The 18560-nt window shown below is 49.1% G+C and overlaps 1 protein-coding gene across 1 annotated transcript; it reads right to left on the bottom strand.

The window, feature by feature from the left end:
• Positions 1–3021: 3021 nt before the first annotated feature.
• Positions 3022–13263, bottom strand: BOLA3 (bolA family member 3). Its single transcript, XM_029231946.1, has 4 exons — positions 13155–13263; positions 10864–10987; positions 8668–8756; positions 3022–3273 (listed from the first exon to the last, which is right to left on the bottom strand). Exons 1-4 carry the CDS (start codon positions 13206–13208, stop codon positions 3208–3210), a joined length of 333 nt encoding a protein of 110 aa, XP_029087779.1. The 5' UTR covers positions 13209–13263; the 3' UTR covers positions 3022–3207.
• Between the last annotated feature and the right edge of the window lie 5297 nt (positions 13264–18560).

The raw sequence follows: 18560 nt of genomic DNA, 5'->3' as shown, positions 1-18560 counted from the left end.
TGGGTAAGAACAACTGTGTATGTGTGTGTGTTTGATGGGGGGCGGGGGGGTACATTAAAAAGTTCTTGCCATATTTGGGAGCAGACATGTGAGGTGGTAGGACTGACACATTTCACTGGGTCTGAAGGGTCCTCTGGGGTGGGGGTGTGGTGAAGCAGAGGCAAGAGTCCCAGTTTCTCTAGTGTCTCCACACTCCTATGAGGTCTTTTCTTCCTATTCTCCCACTCACCTTTTCCTCCAGTTGAGAAATCCTGTTGTTTCGTCCCCAGTCTCTGCTTTGGAGAATAGAACCCCTACTTCTTTTGGCAGTCGTTCCTCCCTCCACTCCAAACCCGAGTCCAGAGAGAGGCTGCAGTGTATTCCAGGTGGCTCCTGATTAATGACAGGCTGATCAAAGGCCCTCCCTGGCATCCTTTGAAGTGGAAGTTGGAGGGACAGTCTGTCCTTCTCACGATCTGCACATTAAGATATAAAAATTAAGAGCTGCTGGCAGTACAGTCGGTTGTATACTGGCAGCATGTGGTGGACGCTGGTGCACAGTAGGAGACAATAAAGCCGATCTGCAGAGAGAAGCAGACAGGAGAGGCAAGGAGCCCCAGTGGCGGCGGTGTTCCTGTTCCTGACATTTAGCTGTAACCCTGTCCTTTCTGCAGTTTGGCTCTTCAACCCTTCCTTCAATATGTGTAATCCCCAGTGTCCTCCTAGTAATGCACAAGTGTATCAGTTATCTATTGCTGCATAAACATTCACCCCGGAATTCCATGGCTGGAAACAACAAACATTTATTATCTCACAGTTTCTATTGGTCAGGAATTGAGGAGTAGCCTAGCTGAGTGGTTCCAGCTGTTTGCAGTCAAGGTGTCAGCTGGGGCTACAGTTTTCTGAAGGCTTGGCTGTGCTGTCACACACTTCCAAGATGAATGGCTCTTGTCTTGGCAGAAGGCTCAGTTCTCTATGGGCTGCTGGCAGGCCTACTTCATTGGCTGTTGGTAAGAGACCTTGGCTCCTCACCACATGGACCTCTCCACAGGCTGCTTGAGTGTCCTCACAACATGGCAGCTACCTTCCCCCAGAGCAAGCAATCCAAGAGAGCAAGGAGGAAGCCACAGTGCCCTTTATGACCTAGTGTCTGAAGCTGTGGTCACTTCCACTTTAATCTGTTCTTTAGAAGCAGATCACTACGTCCAGCCCACCCTCAAGAGGAGGACAATTACGCTCCACACAAGTAATCAACATGTATCTAATTCTGTGGTCTTTCTGTTCTCACTGACCACTGCCTTCTTCTTGCCTCTGGGACTTAGGTGTTCCCTCACTATACCACCTAAAAGCTGTCCTGTGGGGTGTCTAGGTCTTTTGGAGGTGCCCTGGGCCCTCAGGAGTTGTTTTATCCTGTCTTTTCAAATCTGATACAACTTAGTGAATCTATTCCATGTAAAAGGCAGTTCTGCCTTGGCAGGACACCAATCCCTCCCCCAGACTGTGGGGTTAGAGAATAATTTTAAACCAAAAAATGAGGGCACTGTATGTGAACAGAATATTTAAAATTTGTGCTGCTCCAAAGCTCTGGGGCTTAAGGTTGTTTTACCTACATACTTTTATTTCTTAGGGAGGCAAGAGGGATCTTAAGGGCTGATAGTGACCAGTGATTTCTCCGGTGGTCAGTTCCATGAAACACAAAGGAGGAGTTTGAGGAAGGAGTGGATGGTCAACCTGCAATCGCTATGGTGACAGGTCATGTGGAGGACTGAGAGAGGCAGTGGATGTGATTTCTCATAAAGCTGTCCAGTGGAGAGATGGGAGCAGGAGGGCAGGAGCCACACTGTGAGGGGCGGGTGAACCCATCAGAGCTCTCGGTTGTTAAGCAACAGATACCGACCAGGCCAATGTGAGCAGAAAAGAATTTAGTGAAAGGATATGGGGATAATCATAGAATTTCTGGGAACACTGATGAAGCAGCTTCTGAAAATGGGCCGGAAGAGGAAAACTGGCCAGAGCCCAGATCATATCGCAGACACAGTGACTACCACCATGGACTCCAGAGACAGCGGCCTATAACACCGACACCTCCCAGAACACTGGACATTGCTGCCACAGCTGCCAAAATGGACACGCCACTGCCCCGCTTCTCAGCGTGACTTGCTCCCGATGCAAAGTTCAAGGCAGATCCATCTGGCTGAGTCTAGATCATCTGCCTGTGCCTTGTTTGCCAAGGAGCTAGGAAAGCAAGCCTTCTTAGCTGCTGACACTGGAGGTGGGCTCAACCTCCCACCAAGGTGCAAAGGGTGGGGGATCTTCAAACGTGAAGAAGACCCTGATCCAGGCAGCCCACACTCCTCAGAGCTCACTCCAGGAAGTAAGAAACTTGAGGGTCCAAGATCATTCTTGTAAGAAGTTTGGAAGGAAAGGGAAACAGAGTGGTGAACTAAGGGAAGAGCAAAACCAAAGGGTCTTTCCTTTTCTTTTTGGTAAAATTAAGGGACCTGAGCAGTTTCACAGAGGAGGAGAAACAAAGTTTCTTGACAAGACAAGGAAGCTGGCACCCCATTCTGCCTCTAGCATCAGGACAGAACTGTTCAAAGACAAGACCACTTTGAACAAAAGGACATGCTTCTGAAGCAAAGGAACTAAAAGCATTACTCATGACTGTTCTAAAATTTCATATAGTCTTTCTTGGTCTGCTTCTTATTAATTACATTATCCCCATATTAAGAATGTTGCCAGGACTTCCCTGGTGGCGCAGTGGATAAGACTTCTCGCTCCCAATGCAGGGGGCCCGGGTTCAATCCCTGGTTGGGGAACTAGATCCCACATGCATACCACAACTAAGAGTTCGCATGCCACAACTAAGGAGCCCTCAAGCTGCAACTAAGGCGCCCACATGGCGCAACTAAGGAGCAGGTGAGCTACAACTAAGGAGCCCCCGTGCTGCAACTAAGACCCAGCACAAACAAATATTAAAAAACAAAAAAAAGAAGAATGTTGCCTAGCACAGAGCAGGATCAAATAAATATTTTTGTAACGAAAAACTTTTTAGTTGTCTGTTGCCTTTAATTAACATCTAAATAGATATCATATTCTTCTATAATTACAATATGGAAATGTCCATGAACAAAATAGATAAATTTTTTGTTGTATGCCTAGGAAAGAATGGTGGCAATAAGATACATCCAAGGTTTCAGCAGCAACATCTACGCAGCCAGGGCGTGGTCAGTGTTTGGGGACAGAGGTAAATATCCGCAATCCGTGCATACCTTTGATTTCTTCTTTTAGTGCCTAGGGAAGCAGAAGAGCATCATCACTGTTTTGTATTTGACACTGATTACAATAAGTCTCTATGGGAGTATTTTTATATAGCTCTATCTCTGTAGGAAACTTTGCACACACTTTCTTTAACAATGTTTCCTTTTTATTTTTGGAATCAGCATTTAAGCTGGCTCAAAAATCAAAAGGCATAAAAGGCATGCAGTAAAGTCTCCCTCCCACACCTGTCCCCCAGTTTCCACCTCCAAACCAAATAGAGAACTGTTGGTATTTTCACGTGCATCTTTGCAAGGATTTAAAAATGCATATTCAAACTAATATTAATGTATATTCCATCCCAATACCTTTTTAAAACACAAATGATAGTATTTCAAACACATTGTTCTGCACTCTCTTTTCCCCTAACACTGGGGATCTTTCCATATCAGGCACAAAGCATGCCCTCATTCTGTTTTGTATCAGCATAGCATTCCATTATATGTCTCATAACCTTTTAGCCTGTCCCCTAATGAAGAACTTTCGGGCTGTTTTTTGTGTTTTGCTATTTTGAGCAAAGAACAGCTGTTCTTTAAAACCACACTGGGAGTTCCCTGGTGGTCTAGTGGTTAGGATTCCACGCTTTCACTGCGGAGGCCTGGGTTCAATCCCTGGTCGGGGACTGAGATTCCACAAGCTGAGTAGCACAGCCAAAATTTAAAAAAATTACTTGAATAAAAGACAATATATAACTTCATGTAAAAAAATTGTTTTTTAATAAAAAGATAAAACCACACTAATCAGCACCAATTCCCCGATTTTACTCTAAATCAGAAAACAAAGTTGTAAATTACGAGATTTGTTTAAGTTACAAATGATGTCAGGGCCCAAGTGTAAATGGGCAACCACAATCAAATAGGTATTTAGCTCCTGCAGCACCAGGAGACACACTACAGGACCTGAATGAGGCATGAGAGTCTAAGTCCTTTTATACTAGGCCCAAGACATCACAGTGGGGTAGACATTTTTTTCCAGTCTATCCTTTCCGCTTTAATTGTGTACTGCTGGTGGGACTACCAGTCGACCTGCACTGAGGTAGCTATGTGCCCCTGGACCAGCCTGACTGGTCCAGGGGAGGCACATGCCTCGAACTGGGCCAATCAGAGTCTTCCCTGGGATTTTTCAGTGTAGAGCCTCCTCTCTTGGTCACCACAGATACACCTTGTCTTATTGCACTTTGCTTTACTATACTTTGCGGAGATTGTGTTTTTCACAGACTAAAGGTTTGTGGCATCCCTGTACTATCAGCTGGTGATTAGAATTTTTTAGCAAAGTATTTTAAAATTGAGATATATAGTTTTTTTTTTTTTAGACATAATGCTACTGCACACTTGATAGGTACAATATAGTGTAAGCATAACTTTTATATACACTGGGAAACCAAAAAAATTCATGTGCTTGATTTATCATCATGGCCTGGAACCAAGCCTGCAATATCTCTGAGGTATGCCTGCATACTGGAATACTGTCACTTGGAGGCAACTTGGAGTCCCGTTCCCCACCAAGAAGAGAAAGCCCATCTCCAGTAGGAGAAAATGAGGCCAACATACAGAAACTGGAAGCTCAGAAAAAGAGAATATGAAAGAACAAGCAGATGAACTTAAGACCCTGAATCTAGATAATTTCATTACATGGGCCAATTAATGACCTTTGTTTGCTAATGTTCGTTTTAACTTTGCCTCTGCCACTTAAAACAAAGAGAATACTAACACATGCGGTCAAGTTTATTGAGTCAGAAGGATCCTCAGAGATAATCTAGTCCTATCTCCATCTTTGATAAAAAAAAGAAATAGAGTTTATCCCTTGTCCAAAGTCAGCACGTGAGTAACAGCAAGTGAGATAGAACCTGAACCCAGGGAATCCTGACATCCTGGCCACCCCTGATGCCAGGAGCTGTGGCTGTGTTGGGAGCCAATGAGCTGCCCCACCATCTCCATATTCACAAATAAGCCCCTCAGCTCTGCAGATAAGCAGAAATGCCCCTGGAAAAAGCCTCATGTCACTGCTGCGAGAGGGAAACACAGAGCCCTGAGCCACATGCTCTCTGCTTTCTGCAGGCATGGAATGCTCCCTAGAGGCTGTCCCTGTGTCTCGGCCACAATTCTTAAAGCCTCTGTGGCTAGATGAGGGCCCAGTCACAGCTTCACATGAAAGACCCTGGACAGAGAAACCATCCAGGCTTTGTTCCCTAAGCCCTGTGCACTTCCCCTTCCAGGGCCTTCTCCCCACTCTCTTACAGCCCTCAGAGGGCTCCCCAACACAGGTCACAGGATCTTACAGCTACAGAGGGCCTTAGAGATCACTTGGGTCACTTTAAATAGGTCAGGAAACTGAGGCCCTAGTAGGGAAATGACTTGGCCAAAGTCCCACAGTTTATAAGATGTACAGTAGGTAAACATTTTTCAGCACCCACTATGCCCATGGCATTATGCTGGGTGCTGTGGACACAAATGAAAAAGGCATGGGAAAATGATAAAAAAGGTAAGGAAAGTAACTCAAGCCCACAAGAAACGGATTCAGCACAGACTGTGATGGATGCTGCCAGACCACAAGTCAGCTCAGCGCTGCTGCGGGTACTGTTAGGAAGAAGCATTTGCTGCTGCACTGGCCGTTTGTGGAGGAGGTGGCCCAGGAGCGGGACGGCTGGAGGTGCAACAGGCACAGAGGCACAGGGCACTGGGCCCAGGAGAGCAGGTGAGGAAAGGCTGGGAACCTGCTGCAATTCACCAGGAAAAGCCTGGCTTTGAGTCAGGCCCATGGAGGGGAGACTGAGGCCGACCACAAAGAGGATCAGAAATCCCAGATGAGGGTGGGACCGGGCTCCATGGGCAACCAGGGTGCCCACCGAAGGGTTCTGAGTGGGGGAACAAGGGCAGAGGCACCCTTTGGGGAGGATGATGGACAACAGACAGGAAAGAGGGCAGAGAAAGGGAGAGGGCAACTGCTATTTACCAAACGCCTTTCCCATGCCAGCACAAGGCGGGCACGTGTGGCCAGCACCTCACGTGATCTTCAGCAACGAGGAATCTGAAGCTCTAGTCGCACTGTAACGTGCGGAGCTGGGATGGACCAGCTCACCCGACACAGACGGGAACACGGCGCTTGCTCTCCTCTGTGTGGCTGCTCCCCAGGGTAGGGGCAGGATGGATGGGGAAGGAATCCTCATCATCCTGCCATCACTGGGGCCCGGCCCAAAGCATATGGCAGTGACGCCCTCTGCCACTGCCTCCTGCGTCACCCACCCCACGACAAGCAGTGCTTGGCCCAGCAAAGCGGCTGCTGTGGTAACCCAGGCAGTAGCTGCTCCAGGTTAAAAGTACAGCAACGCCAGGAGGTGAATGCTCTGAAGTGGAAAGCCTTCCAGGCATTAAACATTTAATTTCTCTGTAAATCAACTAGAAAACCCAGGCCAGCTCTCCTTACTCTCTATAAACTCTCAACAAATACTGATTGAGCTGTTTTATGTACCAGGTCCTTTGTTAGGTGTTGGGGACACAGCAGTGAAGAAAACAGACCTGGGTTGTATAAGTGAATCACTCTGCTGTACACCTAAAACTAATACAACATTGTTAATAAACTATGCTCCCATATAAAATAAAAATTACAAAAAAAAAAAAGAAGAAAAGAAAAAGAAAACAGACCTGGGCCTGGCCCGCATAGTCTGCTTCCAGGGCAATGACAGACAAATGAGCAAGGTTCTCCAGCAAGGACGGGGCCAGGGAAGGTACATGTTCAGTAGGGGCCCAAAGGAAACCTTGAGCCCAAGATGATGTAGGTGACATTCTCCCAAGCAGAGGAAAACTGCTGCCCCCGAACTTGTGGCAGGTTCCTCACAGCATTTATAGGTAACAGTGATGATGATGGTGACAGCGGCTGACATTTGTGAAGGACTTAGCATGTGTCAGACACTGTTCTCAGTGCTTTACATGACTTTACCACTAATCCTCAAAAGAGCCCTTTGAGGCAAATCCTATTACTCTCCCTGTTACAGATTAGGAAACTGAGGCACAGGGAGGTTAAGTAACTTGCTCAAGGTCACACAGCAGAAAGTAGCAGAGCCCAGATTTGAAATGTGGGCAGTCCAACTCCAGAACCTGCATCCCTGTAACCATGGCTTCAGGCCAGGGGATGGGCTGTACTTAACAGCACCCCCCGGAGCCCAGTTGCACTAGGCAGCCTGAGTAGTTTTGATAACAAAGTCCTACCAGTTGGGGATGATCTGGGCCAGTTGGGTCTTCCCTGCCTTGTCTTCTACCTTGGCTCCAATCCCTGGGATCACATGGGGCTAGAAGCGCTTCTGGAGGACAGAAGCGGTTGCTGTTCCACCCCAGACTGCCCAGTCAGACCACCAGCACGCCTTAGGGCTGTATGTGCCCACATCCAAGTGAAGGTGGACTCCACGAGGAATCCAAAGATGGATCCAACAAGAAACCGGACCACAAAGGGCTCGCAGGGCCAAGGGATGGAGGCAGGGACCTAAGTATCCAGGACACAAGGCAGAAAAGCCTGGAGTCAGACGGTGGAGGGCATTCATTCCCTGCCGGGCAGGTGGGAAGACAGCATTTGAGCCTGGCAGTGGAGTGAGGGAGGGGCAGCCCAGGCAGGAGGTCTGATCTGGACAAAGGTCCAGATGCATGGAGAGACCAATGGGCAGGGCCCAGAGGGAGACTCTAGGCCAAGAAGGGTGGGGAAAGGCCTGGAAGAGCAGTCTGGAACACCTGGACTCGACTTTCATGACCAGAGCTGTGCTTTACAAAAGTTAAACTAGTTCACAAAGTGCAACTTTCCCGAATGATGTCAAACACACTGGCTGAATGGGGTGAGTTTATAGACATTGCACAAGGGTCAAGGCTGGAATAAATTCCAAGTAAAATAAGCATAGAAAATGAATACGTTGGGCCTTAGTCTGGTTTAATCTGATGTTCCGGACCCCTGCTGCTGTCACTGGGTCCAGGGCAGCTGGAGCAATTCTCAATCAGGCCATCCTTCAATTTACCCAATTTAGGACTACTTTAGTAGTCCTAAAAGAGGCTTAAAAAAATGTTCAAATCTACAAAAACATATATATTTTAGTACTCCTGTGTTTACAAATACTATTCAATATGCAACAATAACAGTACACAGTAAACATCGGTAGCACTATACAGGGAAACGCAAAGTAGCTATTGGGTGGCTTGTTTTCAATTTTGAATAAAATTCATATCTGCCCACAGTCCAATCCCAGATAGTTCGTTTATGTTTTTCTCAGATCCTGAGTCCTGTTCACATGATTGTGGTATTGCATTATTCTTTCCTAGGACTGGTGGTACAATACATCCCCACTTGCAGGCCCTTTCAGATGTGGAGACCAGTGGCAAGGCCTCTACTGACCTGATTTACCATCTGGTGCTGCTGGACAGTTCTCTTCTCCTTAAATTCTTCTGATTCAATTTGAATTTCATACATTGCCCCACAGCCTCCTGAAATAAATGTGATTTGAAAGTGTTTCAATTATTAAGTTACAGCAGCCACAGTTCCTTATGTCCTTGAAGTAAGTACCACACAATCCAAAGAAGGTCTGAATGTTATCATTCTGTAGAAAGTTGCTAAAATTGTTAGAAGATCATGGCTTACAATCTGACCATGTCCTCCACCTGGCAGGCTGCCTCAATCCAAAACATGCTCTTCCTTTTGTAAGGCACTTGCACTGCCCAGAATTTTGCTTTTGGGGTAGGAAAGATAAGGCACAAAACATGTAAAGCCTAGGAAACATAGGTTTTCCTACTATTTCCTTTTATTAAGCCAGCAAATGTCATGGAAGAAGGTGGGAGGGGCTGAATTTCAGTGCTCCACCTCCCAAAGGACTAGCAATTGGTATTTTTTAAAATGCAAAAACACACTAAAATGTGATTCAAAAACCACGTGCAATACTATCCAAAATAAAAGGAACAAGGAAGCGTGAGAGACAGGGACACAGCATTACAATAAACAGTGAAAACATGCTGGTCACGGAGCTGGGCTCTCCAGCACCCCTGCTCTACAAGCAGCATTAAGGGTTTCCCCCTGGGCTGCGGCAGGGAGGGGGTGGCTGTCTGGGGGTGCTCTCAAGGCAGAGCTTGTGTGGACCCATCCACTCCCAACCCGAGCTTTGTCTCCACATGGCTGGAAAGCTAGTGCTGATGACTGACGATAATAAAACGTGCTGCTCCAGCATGACACAAAGCGGCAAGAAAGAACTCAATAGGCTTTGTTAAGCTTTTTTCATGGGTTCTAGGAGCCTAAGCTTTGGCTAAACCAAGGTTCCTAGCCTTGATCCCCTTTCTGCACTCTACCCAGAGCTGGGCAGAGTGAGACTGGAGGTCAAGTTCCAGCTCTCCCTTAACTGGGCCTGAGGCAGGTACAAGACTGGTGACATCAAGACCTCAGCACTGGGACTTCCCTGGTGGCACAGTGGTTAAGAATCCGCCTGCCAATGCAGGGGACACGGGTTCGAGCCCTGGTCTGGGAAGGTCCCACATGCCGCAGAGCAACTAAGCCTGTGCTCCACAACTATTGAGCCTGCGCTCTAGAGCCCACAAGCCACAACTACTGAAGCCCACGTGCCTAGAGCCCATGCTCCGCAACAGGAGAAGCCACCACAATGAGAAGCCCGCCCACAGCAACGAAGAGTAGCCTGCGCTCGCCGCAACTAAAGAAAGCCCGTGCACAGCAATGAAGACCCAACACGGCCAAAAATAAAATAAATTAATTAAAAAAAAAAAAGACCTCAGCATTGCCCTGGGACCCCTGCAGAGGGCTCACCCAACCTACCATTCCAACAGATCTTTAGATTGGTTAATTTCCTATAGTGTCCAGAGTAAAACTACTTTCTAAACTTTCTCCCTATCCTTGTAAATGTTATGTTCCCAGAGAAGCCAGTGAGCCCTCGAGCAATGCAGAGTGACAAAGACTGGGTCTGGGTGTGGGAGATGCCACCCCTGGCCAGCTCTTCCACATGTGTGTCTAGATAAAGGCCTCATCTTCCCCGTCTGGTGTGGGCAGAAGCTGACATCCCAGCCTGCTCCTAACTCACAGTCAGCCTGAACTTTGAGGTGCCAGCGGCCATCTGAGAAAGGCAGGGCCTGTCTGGGGCTGGTCACTGGGCTCAGGACAGAGTCTGCCCTGGGTTCTGGCTCTGCCACCTATGCCCTGTGAAGGGCTAGGCAGGTTCTTAGACCTCTCTGGGCTCGTCTTCCTGGAGTCTGTTCTAGCTCTGGCATTCTAGGGTGTCAGAAGAATGTGGGGAAATTAAAGTCTGGCTCATCTCACAGTCAAATTAAAGGCTGTGGACCAGAGCCCCAGGGTGACTGAGAGAGACCTAATCTGAGCTGCGCCAAGCTGGCAACCACAAGTCCTCGCAGTTCCCCGCCAATGTTTCTGCATCCCCACCTCCACCCTTCCAGCGGGAGAGGCCAAGGTCTATGTGTCTAAAAGCCACATGTATTGAGAAGCCACTGATGGCGAGTTCCATTCAAGCCTCCTGCCCTCTATCCCTCCAGCAGGTAAAATCTTACCAAACTCTGTGGGAAAGATGAGAGAAAACCTTACCTGAAATGTCAGTGACTTTGATAGCTGTAGCTTGAGGAAATTTTTCTTTGAGAATTTGGGTCACTTTGAGCTCCCCCTCAGTCTGCGAGGCAAACATACGCTGGGCACAGTGGAGAAGAGGAAGCTGCCACAGAACAGAGGAGAGTCACTGTGCAGGCCCCCCCTGCCCTCCCCTGCAAGGCAGGGCCCTGAGCTAAGTCAGGGGGACTGCATGGTGTCTGATGTCCATTTAAGCTCTCCAGGATGCAGAATAAACTTTTTTTGAGGGGGGAGTGGAGTTGTAAATAACTCACTTTGACTCTAGAGATAACAAGGGCCCCAACTTAATTCAACAAGTGTTTAACTCCTCATGATAGTGAGACACTAACATGATGACGGTTTAATAAGTGAGGCGCCTGAAGCACTAAGTAATATGCCAAGGTTGGATCCCTTAATAAGATGCAGAGTCAGGAGAGGCCGGGCAGCAGCCTGGCTCAGGCATGCCCTGCTTAGGCCAGCATGCCACTGACCATGTACTGATGGGGCCAAATGCCACCCACCCTTTAAGCCTGATTAACATTCTACATTCTCTCCAGTGGGATGTAACCCTGTGACCTACTGCTCAATAAGCCAGCTACCCTTTGCAATTCTTACTGGGAGAAGAAACAGAATTCTATTAAAGGACCTGAAGTCAGAACATTTTTAGATTATTTACTACTGACAGTAACACTCCCCCCTCCCCCAATGGCTACCCTAAGGACCCAGTGCTCCTGATGGGAATGTGTCTCAACCCTTATGGATGAAAGAGCACAAAACCATGTCAGCAGCCCCTTGGCTGGGCTGAGCACATGCTGAAAGGGGAGACTGAAAATAGAGCATGGCAGGCCTTCTATGTCAGGCCAAAGATTTTGGACTTTGTTAGACAGGCTTCTTGGTGCCAAAGTAACAGTGCCTTTTGAAGTAAGTCAGGAAAGATCCCCAGATAACGGTATCATTACAAAGGGAGTAGTACCAGGCATCCCTAACTGGAGAAGGAAGGCGGGTGGAGCGCTGTTCATCAAGTGCTGGTGCTGAAGGTAACATCCCTTCACCTCCACAGTCCTGCCCATCCTCAGGCCTTTTCTGACGGCCCAGAGCAGGGTCCTGGGTTATAGAACCTCAGAGCGCCTCCTTTAAAATGCCCTGTGCATTGACTCTTTCACCAACGGGTCTTAGAGGCCAAGACTGGGTCTGTCTTGTTACTGCAGTCTTCTAGAGCTGACCCAGCGCAGGCCCTCAGGAGGACTTGGGTTATGGATGAATGAGTGAATGAATGAATGAGCAGGGGAAGAACCACACGATTCAAGGCATATGTACTGAGCACCTGCAAAGAAGTCCTGATTCTAGCAGGCGACTGAAATGCAGGTCAGGAGAAAGATCGGGAGGGAGGCTGTCTGAGTGATGTATAGAGGGACAGAATCTTAAGTTGTGGGCCTGGGTAAGACTGGGGGGGGCAGGGGAGAATGGGACCTCCTCTGAAGACAGTGCCCTGGGGGGCAAAGGCAGAGGGTAGCCAGGTGGCACGCAGAAGCGGCAATCACTAAGGAGTGAGGGTGGTTAGCACTGCTGACTCCTTGGGAGAAGCCTTTTCCTCATCTCAGCTGATCTGCAGGCAGCGGCCTTTAAACCAGTAATCTACTGACAAAATCCCCGGAAAGCCGACTGTCCACTCTGAAAGTCACCAGCAGAAGTGCTCTTCATGCTTGGGGGAGGCAGGTCCAAGAGAAGGAGGAATGTGAGAGGAAAGCGAAAGAAGTGGATGAAGTGAGGAAAGAATGAATCAGAAACGGCGGAGAGAAAATTAGCAGGGCGCGAGGTGAGTGCCCTCTGCTGGCCTCCTACCCCGGGAGTATGGGATTTGGGGAGGGTCAAGGTCACAGAAGCCAGGCGGACTTTCCGGAGCCCTGACCCAGCCAACAGTCCCCGGCACGCACGCCGCGACTCCGGGCTATGAGTCCCATGTCTTCGGCTCAGTAAATCAACATTGCTTTTTCCGTGCCCGCTGTATTATGACTATCTATTCCCCTCGGCCTCAACCCCCACTCCGTTCGGGAGCTCCCCCAGCACGCGCCGGGCCTGACACTTCTCCCAGTGCCCGTAGCCGGGCCCACTAAATGAACGAACCAACGAGTGAGTGAATAAGAGAAATGAAGGGCAGGCCCCGGGCCCAGCGCGCCTCCCTCGGTGGACCAGTTCCGCGGCCGCGGCCGGCCCCGCGGTCCCAGCGCAGCTCCCGCCCAGGGGAGAGCAGCCCGGTCCCCGCCCGCACTCACCCGACGGGTTCCGCGGAGCAGAGACGCTGCCGCGGCCGGGCTCCACGCCGCCATGCCCGGCCGACGCGGCCCGCCGTCTGAGGTCGCCTTGTCGCCCAAAAGACGCGGAGCCTGGGTCCAGGGCCGCCGCCGCCACGGGCTAGGCCGCCCCCTGCCGTCCGGAGGCCGCGAGCCGCCCCCGCACGCCCCGCCCACGCCGCCCCCCCACGCCCAGGGCCCTGCCTTCTGCCCTGGCTCTGGTCCGGCTTCCCCTGCCTCCCAAGGCTCTCCCCCAGCGGGTCCTTCCTCCTCTGCCTAGAAGCCGGTGCTAGGTGCTCGGTCCTGCAGGACTTTCCCTCGTCCCAAGGACCCTGGGGCCCTAGGTGGAACGCCTCCATTCCAACTCCCCCCCCCGAAAACTTGCTGCTAAACTGAGGAGCTTGGGTTTCTCCCTCCAGGAGGGAACCAGGAGAGGATTTTAAGCAGGGGAGTCGTTTTCAGATTCGTGTTTTAGAAAGATCACTCGCTCCTGCAAGGAGCGGGGACAGAAGGAGGCTGAAATTGGAGACGAGGACAGAAGTCCCAAGGCTATTGCAATGGTCCAAGTGAGACTTGAGGCCCGAACTAGAGCAGCAGCAGCAGCAGCAGCAGCAGCAGCAGCAGGGATGGGAGGACTGGACTGAGACACCTGGGAGGTGAATGGACTGGAGTGGCCCGATTGGCGGATGAGGGGATGAAGGCAGCAGGGAGGACCCTCAGGGTTCCGGCTTGGACAATGAGTAGAGGAGAACTAGGTTTGGGGTGAAGGGGGTCGACTAACTCAGTTTTGGATTCGTCTGAGTCTAAGGTGCCTGCAGGACACGGCCCAGCAGAGATGCTGCTGGAAACACAGACCTTGGATTCTTCACAGTGCAGTGGAAACTGGCACCATCAGGGACCGGTATTGATAGGGACTGAGTAAAGGAACAAAGTAGGTGATTAAACAGTTAATTCCACTGAGGAATCATAAGTAAAGAAAAAAGTATAGAAGACCCCTGTAAGTTAACGATCACCCAAGAAAGTAGGCTCGCTTAATCGCAAAACCAAGCAGGCTTGCCTAGCAACAAAACCATGCAACAGAAGCATGAGACATGCCCCCAAGCAATAAAACAATGGTGTAATGAGACCCACATCCTACCCAGTAAGTTCAGGAAGTTGATGATGCCTAAAACATACTTCTCTTCATGCACTGAAAACAGTAATATAAGGAAAAGGTGACATTATACTGAAACCTGAGATGATTTATCACATTTTAGTATATGTTACTGCCTTTTTTTTTTTTGCGGTACGCGGGCCTCTCACTGTTGTGGCCTCTCCCGTTGCGGAGCACAGGCTCCGGACGCGCAGGCTCAGCGGCCATGGCTCACAGGCCCAGCCGCTCCGCGGCATGTGGGGTCTTCCCGGACCGGGGCACGAACCTGTGTCCCCTGCATCGGCAGGCGGACTCTCAACCACTGCGCCACCAGGGAAGCCCTGTTACTGCCTTTTTGCTCATTTCCATTGTGCCACGGCAGTCCCAGTTTGACCATGTAGGGACAAGAAAACTCCCCCGCCTGACATGGAGGAGGAACTGATGACGGAAGCTTGACATCTACTGAAGAATGAGGAAGGTGGTGGTCTTCTCCCCTTCCCCACTTCTCCTTTGATCACAGAACTGTAGCCCACTAAGCTCTCGGGGCAGCACCCTTCTTGCCGGCTGCTTGTAACCTCACAAGCATCCTATTCTAATAAATCACTTATCTATCACTTTGCCTCTTGCTGCATTCTTTCTGTGCTGAGCCATAAAGAACCAGAGCTCCTTGGAGCCCCGAGACACATTTCTGCGGTTTCAGTATGATTATCAGCAAATCTGCCCCACTGCTGGAATGCTTCAGAAAGATATCAAAGCCAAAATTCAGCCAAGCCCTTTCTCTAGTAGGATATTTGCAGCATGTGGTCTGGTATACACTGAAGGATGTACCAGCTTTTTCGTATTGCATTCTGGCTTATATAATCAACATGTTCGGTGTTGCACTTGGATGGGTTGTGCAAGCAGATAGGGTAGGAGGTCCCCGGAGAAAAAGAATCAGGCATGGCTTTCTTGACATGAGCCATTTCTGGCCTAAGTCATTTTGTGATCTAAGCCTGGCCACAGCACTTGCCCTTGAATAGGTCTCAGTAATTAATGATCTTAAGGAAATAAAAGAATGCAGGAACAAACGACTGTAACCCAGCAAGAGTAGTAACAGTCGCAAAGATAATAAATCACTTATAAAGACTCCCAGTTCTGTTTCAACGGTAAAGATTAGCCTGGCACACACTCTTGAGTTGTTTTGCAGAATTCAAACACCATCCCTACCCGCCTTGAGAGCTCAGCCACCAGATCAACTGGAAGCTAAGAAATTATGTTGATCTTTCCTGACCCTTGTGACTTCAACTAAAACTTTGACTCTGTCAACCTGTGCCCCAATTCTAGACTGAATTCTCCTCTGCTTAAGCCCCTTCATGAATATGCATGTACCCTTAGCTTAAAACTTCTCCAGTTTTGCTCTTGGGGAGATACTGCTTTGGGAAAGATACCCAGTGTTATTACTTGCTGCAATAAATCCTCCCTTCTCCTCCTCTGACTTGGTTGTGTCATTTGGCTTGACACCCACCAAGAGGCAAACCCAGATGTGGGGTAACAGTTGGACGTGAGACAGGAGACATTTACAGACAGCCTTCTGTTTACACTTCCAGATAGAAGTAACAAAAGGAACAGGGTAAATAGCTGGACTTTGCCTCCAGTGGACACTTTAAGATAACAGTAATGGCAGGGGCAGAGAGGAGCTGAGCCCTGACCACATGAGACAAAGAGACCACATATTTCTCATTCTTGACGTCAAGGAGACCCTCCCGACTACACATAGTAGATGATGTCAACCTACCCATAGGCCTCTTCACTAGAAGCCATCTTGGCTAAGAGATGCACACACACAGGGAGGACCCTGAGATAAACCAAATATGGACTCAGAGCCAGGCAATGCTAGATGATTGGCCAGAGGAAACCCGGAAGAAATGTCCCATATTAAGTGATTCAAACTACCACGAGGGCATGACTCTGAGTCCGCCTGTGTGTGTCTATTCACACATACTATTTTTCCTCCTAATAAACACTTCATTTGTTTCACTACTTTCCATCTCCTTGTGGAAATTCATTTCTAAAAACCGACAGGCCAGGGCCTTGTCACTGGCCACTGTCTCTGGTGGTCTAGTGGCTAGGATTCAGCACTCTCACTGCCATGGCCTGACTTCAATCTCTGGCCAGGGAACCGAAATCTTGCTTCAAGCTGCTGCAGGCCAAGGCCACCTGATATCAGATGGACCTACAGTTGTTGTTTAAAGTGATCAGCTAAAAGTATGCTCATTCATTCTAGTATTAGTTGAATGACTCCTTTTATTTTTATTATTATTTTTTTTGGCGGTACACGGGTCTCTCACTGCCGTGGCCTCTCCCGCTGCGGAGCACAGGCTCTGGACGCGCAGGCCCAGCGGCCATGGCTCACGGGCCCAGCCGCTCCGCGGAACGCGGGATCCTCCCAGACCAGGGCACGAACCCATGTCCCCCACATCGGCAGGCGGACTCTCAACCACTGCGCCACCAGGAAAGCCCGACTCCTTTTTTTTGCGGTACGCGGCCTCTCACAGTTGTGGCCTCTCCCGTTGCAGAGCACAGGCTCCGGACGCACAGGCCCAGTGGCCATGGCTCACGGGCCCAGCCACTCCGCGGCATGTGGGATCCTCCCAGACCAGGGCACGAACCCGTGTCCCCTGCATCAGCAGGCGGACTCTCAACCACTGTGCCATCAGGGAAGCTCCGACTCCTATTATTAAAAAGAAAAACACAGGCCCCAAATGGGGTCACTTATGCCGGGCCACACCACCAAACTGGGGCTTAATACCTAACTTAATTAATTAAAGCTTTAGTATCCTCCTCTTACCCTCAGTTTTCCACACTGCTGTCAGAGCCATCTGAAACGAAAACTTGTCCATTTATTTGCTTACTTAAAATCCTTCAGAGTCATCACCTACAGGTAAAAATCCAAGTGCTTTCATGTGATTTAACCCCTACCTACCCGTCCAACTGAAATATACCCTTCACTAATACTGGACTGCTTATACCTCCCTATGCAAACCATGCAACAATTCTGGTTATTTGGTAACTACCCTTTTTTTTTTTTTTTTTCTTTTTTGCGGTACGCGGGCCTCTCACTGTTGTGGCCTCTCTCGTTGCAGAGCACAGGCTCCGGACGCGCAGGGTCTGCAGCCATGGCTCACGGGCCCAGCCGCTCCGCGGCATGTGGGATCTTCCCAGACCAGGGCACGAACCCGTGTCCCCTGCATCGGCAGGCAGACTCTCAACCACTGCGCCACAAGGGAAGCCCCTACCCATCTTTTGAGTCAGTCCAAGCCTTGTCTTCTCCAGGGAGCCACCTCTGACTGCCCTGCAGTAAACTAAACCATAACTTCTGCATAACTTTTACTACACAAAATAGCCCTTTAGAACTATCAATTTATGTATATGTCTGTTTTTCGCACTGGTCCATAAACTCCATGACAGGATCTTGCTTTAGTAACCTATGTCAAAGGCCCAGCATGGCATGGGACAAAAAGGGTATGCACTGACTGACAGTGGTTTAACAATTCTAGCTCCACAGTATGAATCTGAACCTTTTTAGAAAAGGATTTTCAGAACAATCTCACGATCTTGGGCTTCCAAATTAGTTCCAACATAACTTCACATAATTTTTTATAATAGAAGCAAATCAAAGGCCAGTTTTAGGACTTGGATGAAAAACGCAAAAGAAGAGGATTGGCAGCATAAAAAATAGAGTGAGGGACTTCCCTGGTGGTGCAGCGGCCAATGCAGGGGACACGGGTTTGAGCCCTGGTACGGGAAGATCCCACATGCCGCAGAGCAACTAAGCCCGTGCGCCACAACTACTGAGCCCATGTGCCATAACTACTGAAACCCACACGCCTAGAGCCCGCGCTCCGCCACAAGAGAAGCCACTGCAATTAGAAGCCCACACACTGCAACGAAGAGTAGCCCCTGCTCACCGCAACTAAAGCCCGCATGTAGCAACGAAGACCCAATGCAGCCAAGAATAAATAAATAAATTTATTTTTTTAAAAAAAGGCCAATTTTACTTTATGATTAGAAGCATAATGCCTTTAGTCTCTAGGAATGGGTCTATCCCTTCTGCATTTACTCTTTTTGCCCTGAACTTGAGACTCTCTCCTCTTCACTTGTATCAGTCCATGATCACTCCCAGCTTTCATACTTATATCTGAGCTAACTGCAGAAAATTCCTTAAGTAGGATCTATTTGGATATATATATATATTTTTTTACCTCATTGGGATGATT

This window comes from Monodon monoceros, unplaced genomic scaffold (genome assembly GCF_005190385.1).
Source record: "Monodon monoceros isolate NGI ecotype Baffin Bay Population unplaced genomic scaffold, NGI_Narwhal_1 Super_Scaffold_19, whole genome shotgun sequence".
In the NCBI taxonomy this organism is placed as follows: Eukaryota; Metazoa; Chordata; class Mammalia; order Artiodactyla; family Monodontidae; genus Monodon; species Monodon monoceros.
The sequence above is the reverse complement of the archived record's forward strand: the minus strand, read 5'-3'. Positions and strand labels throughout refer to the sequence as shown.

Bases quoted from the DNA above. Each gene is read 5' to 3' on its own strand.
- BOLA3 (XM_029231946.1), bottom strand. From the start codon at position 13,208: ATGGCGGCGTGGAGCCCGGCCGCGGCAGCGTCTCTGCTCCGCGGAACC. The intron at 10,988-13,154 runs GTGAGTGCGGGC...GTTCTGTGGCAG, and splicing joins TGCTCCGCGGAACCCGTCGG to CTTCCTCTTCTCCACTGTGC. The intron at 8,757-10,863 runs GTAAGGTTTTCT...CATTTATTTCAG, and splicing joins CAAAGTCACTGACATTTCAG to GAGGCTGTGGGGCAATGTAT.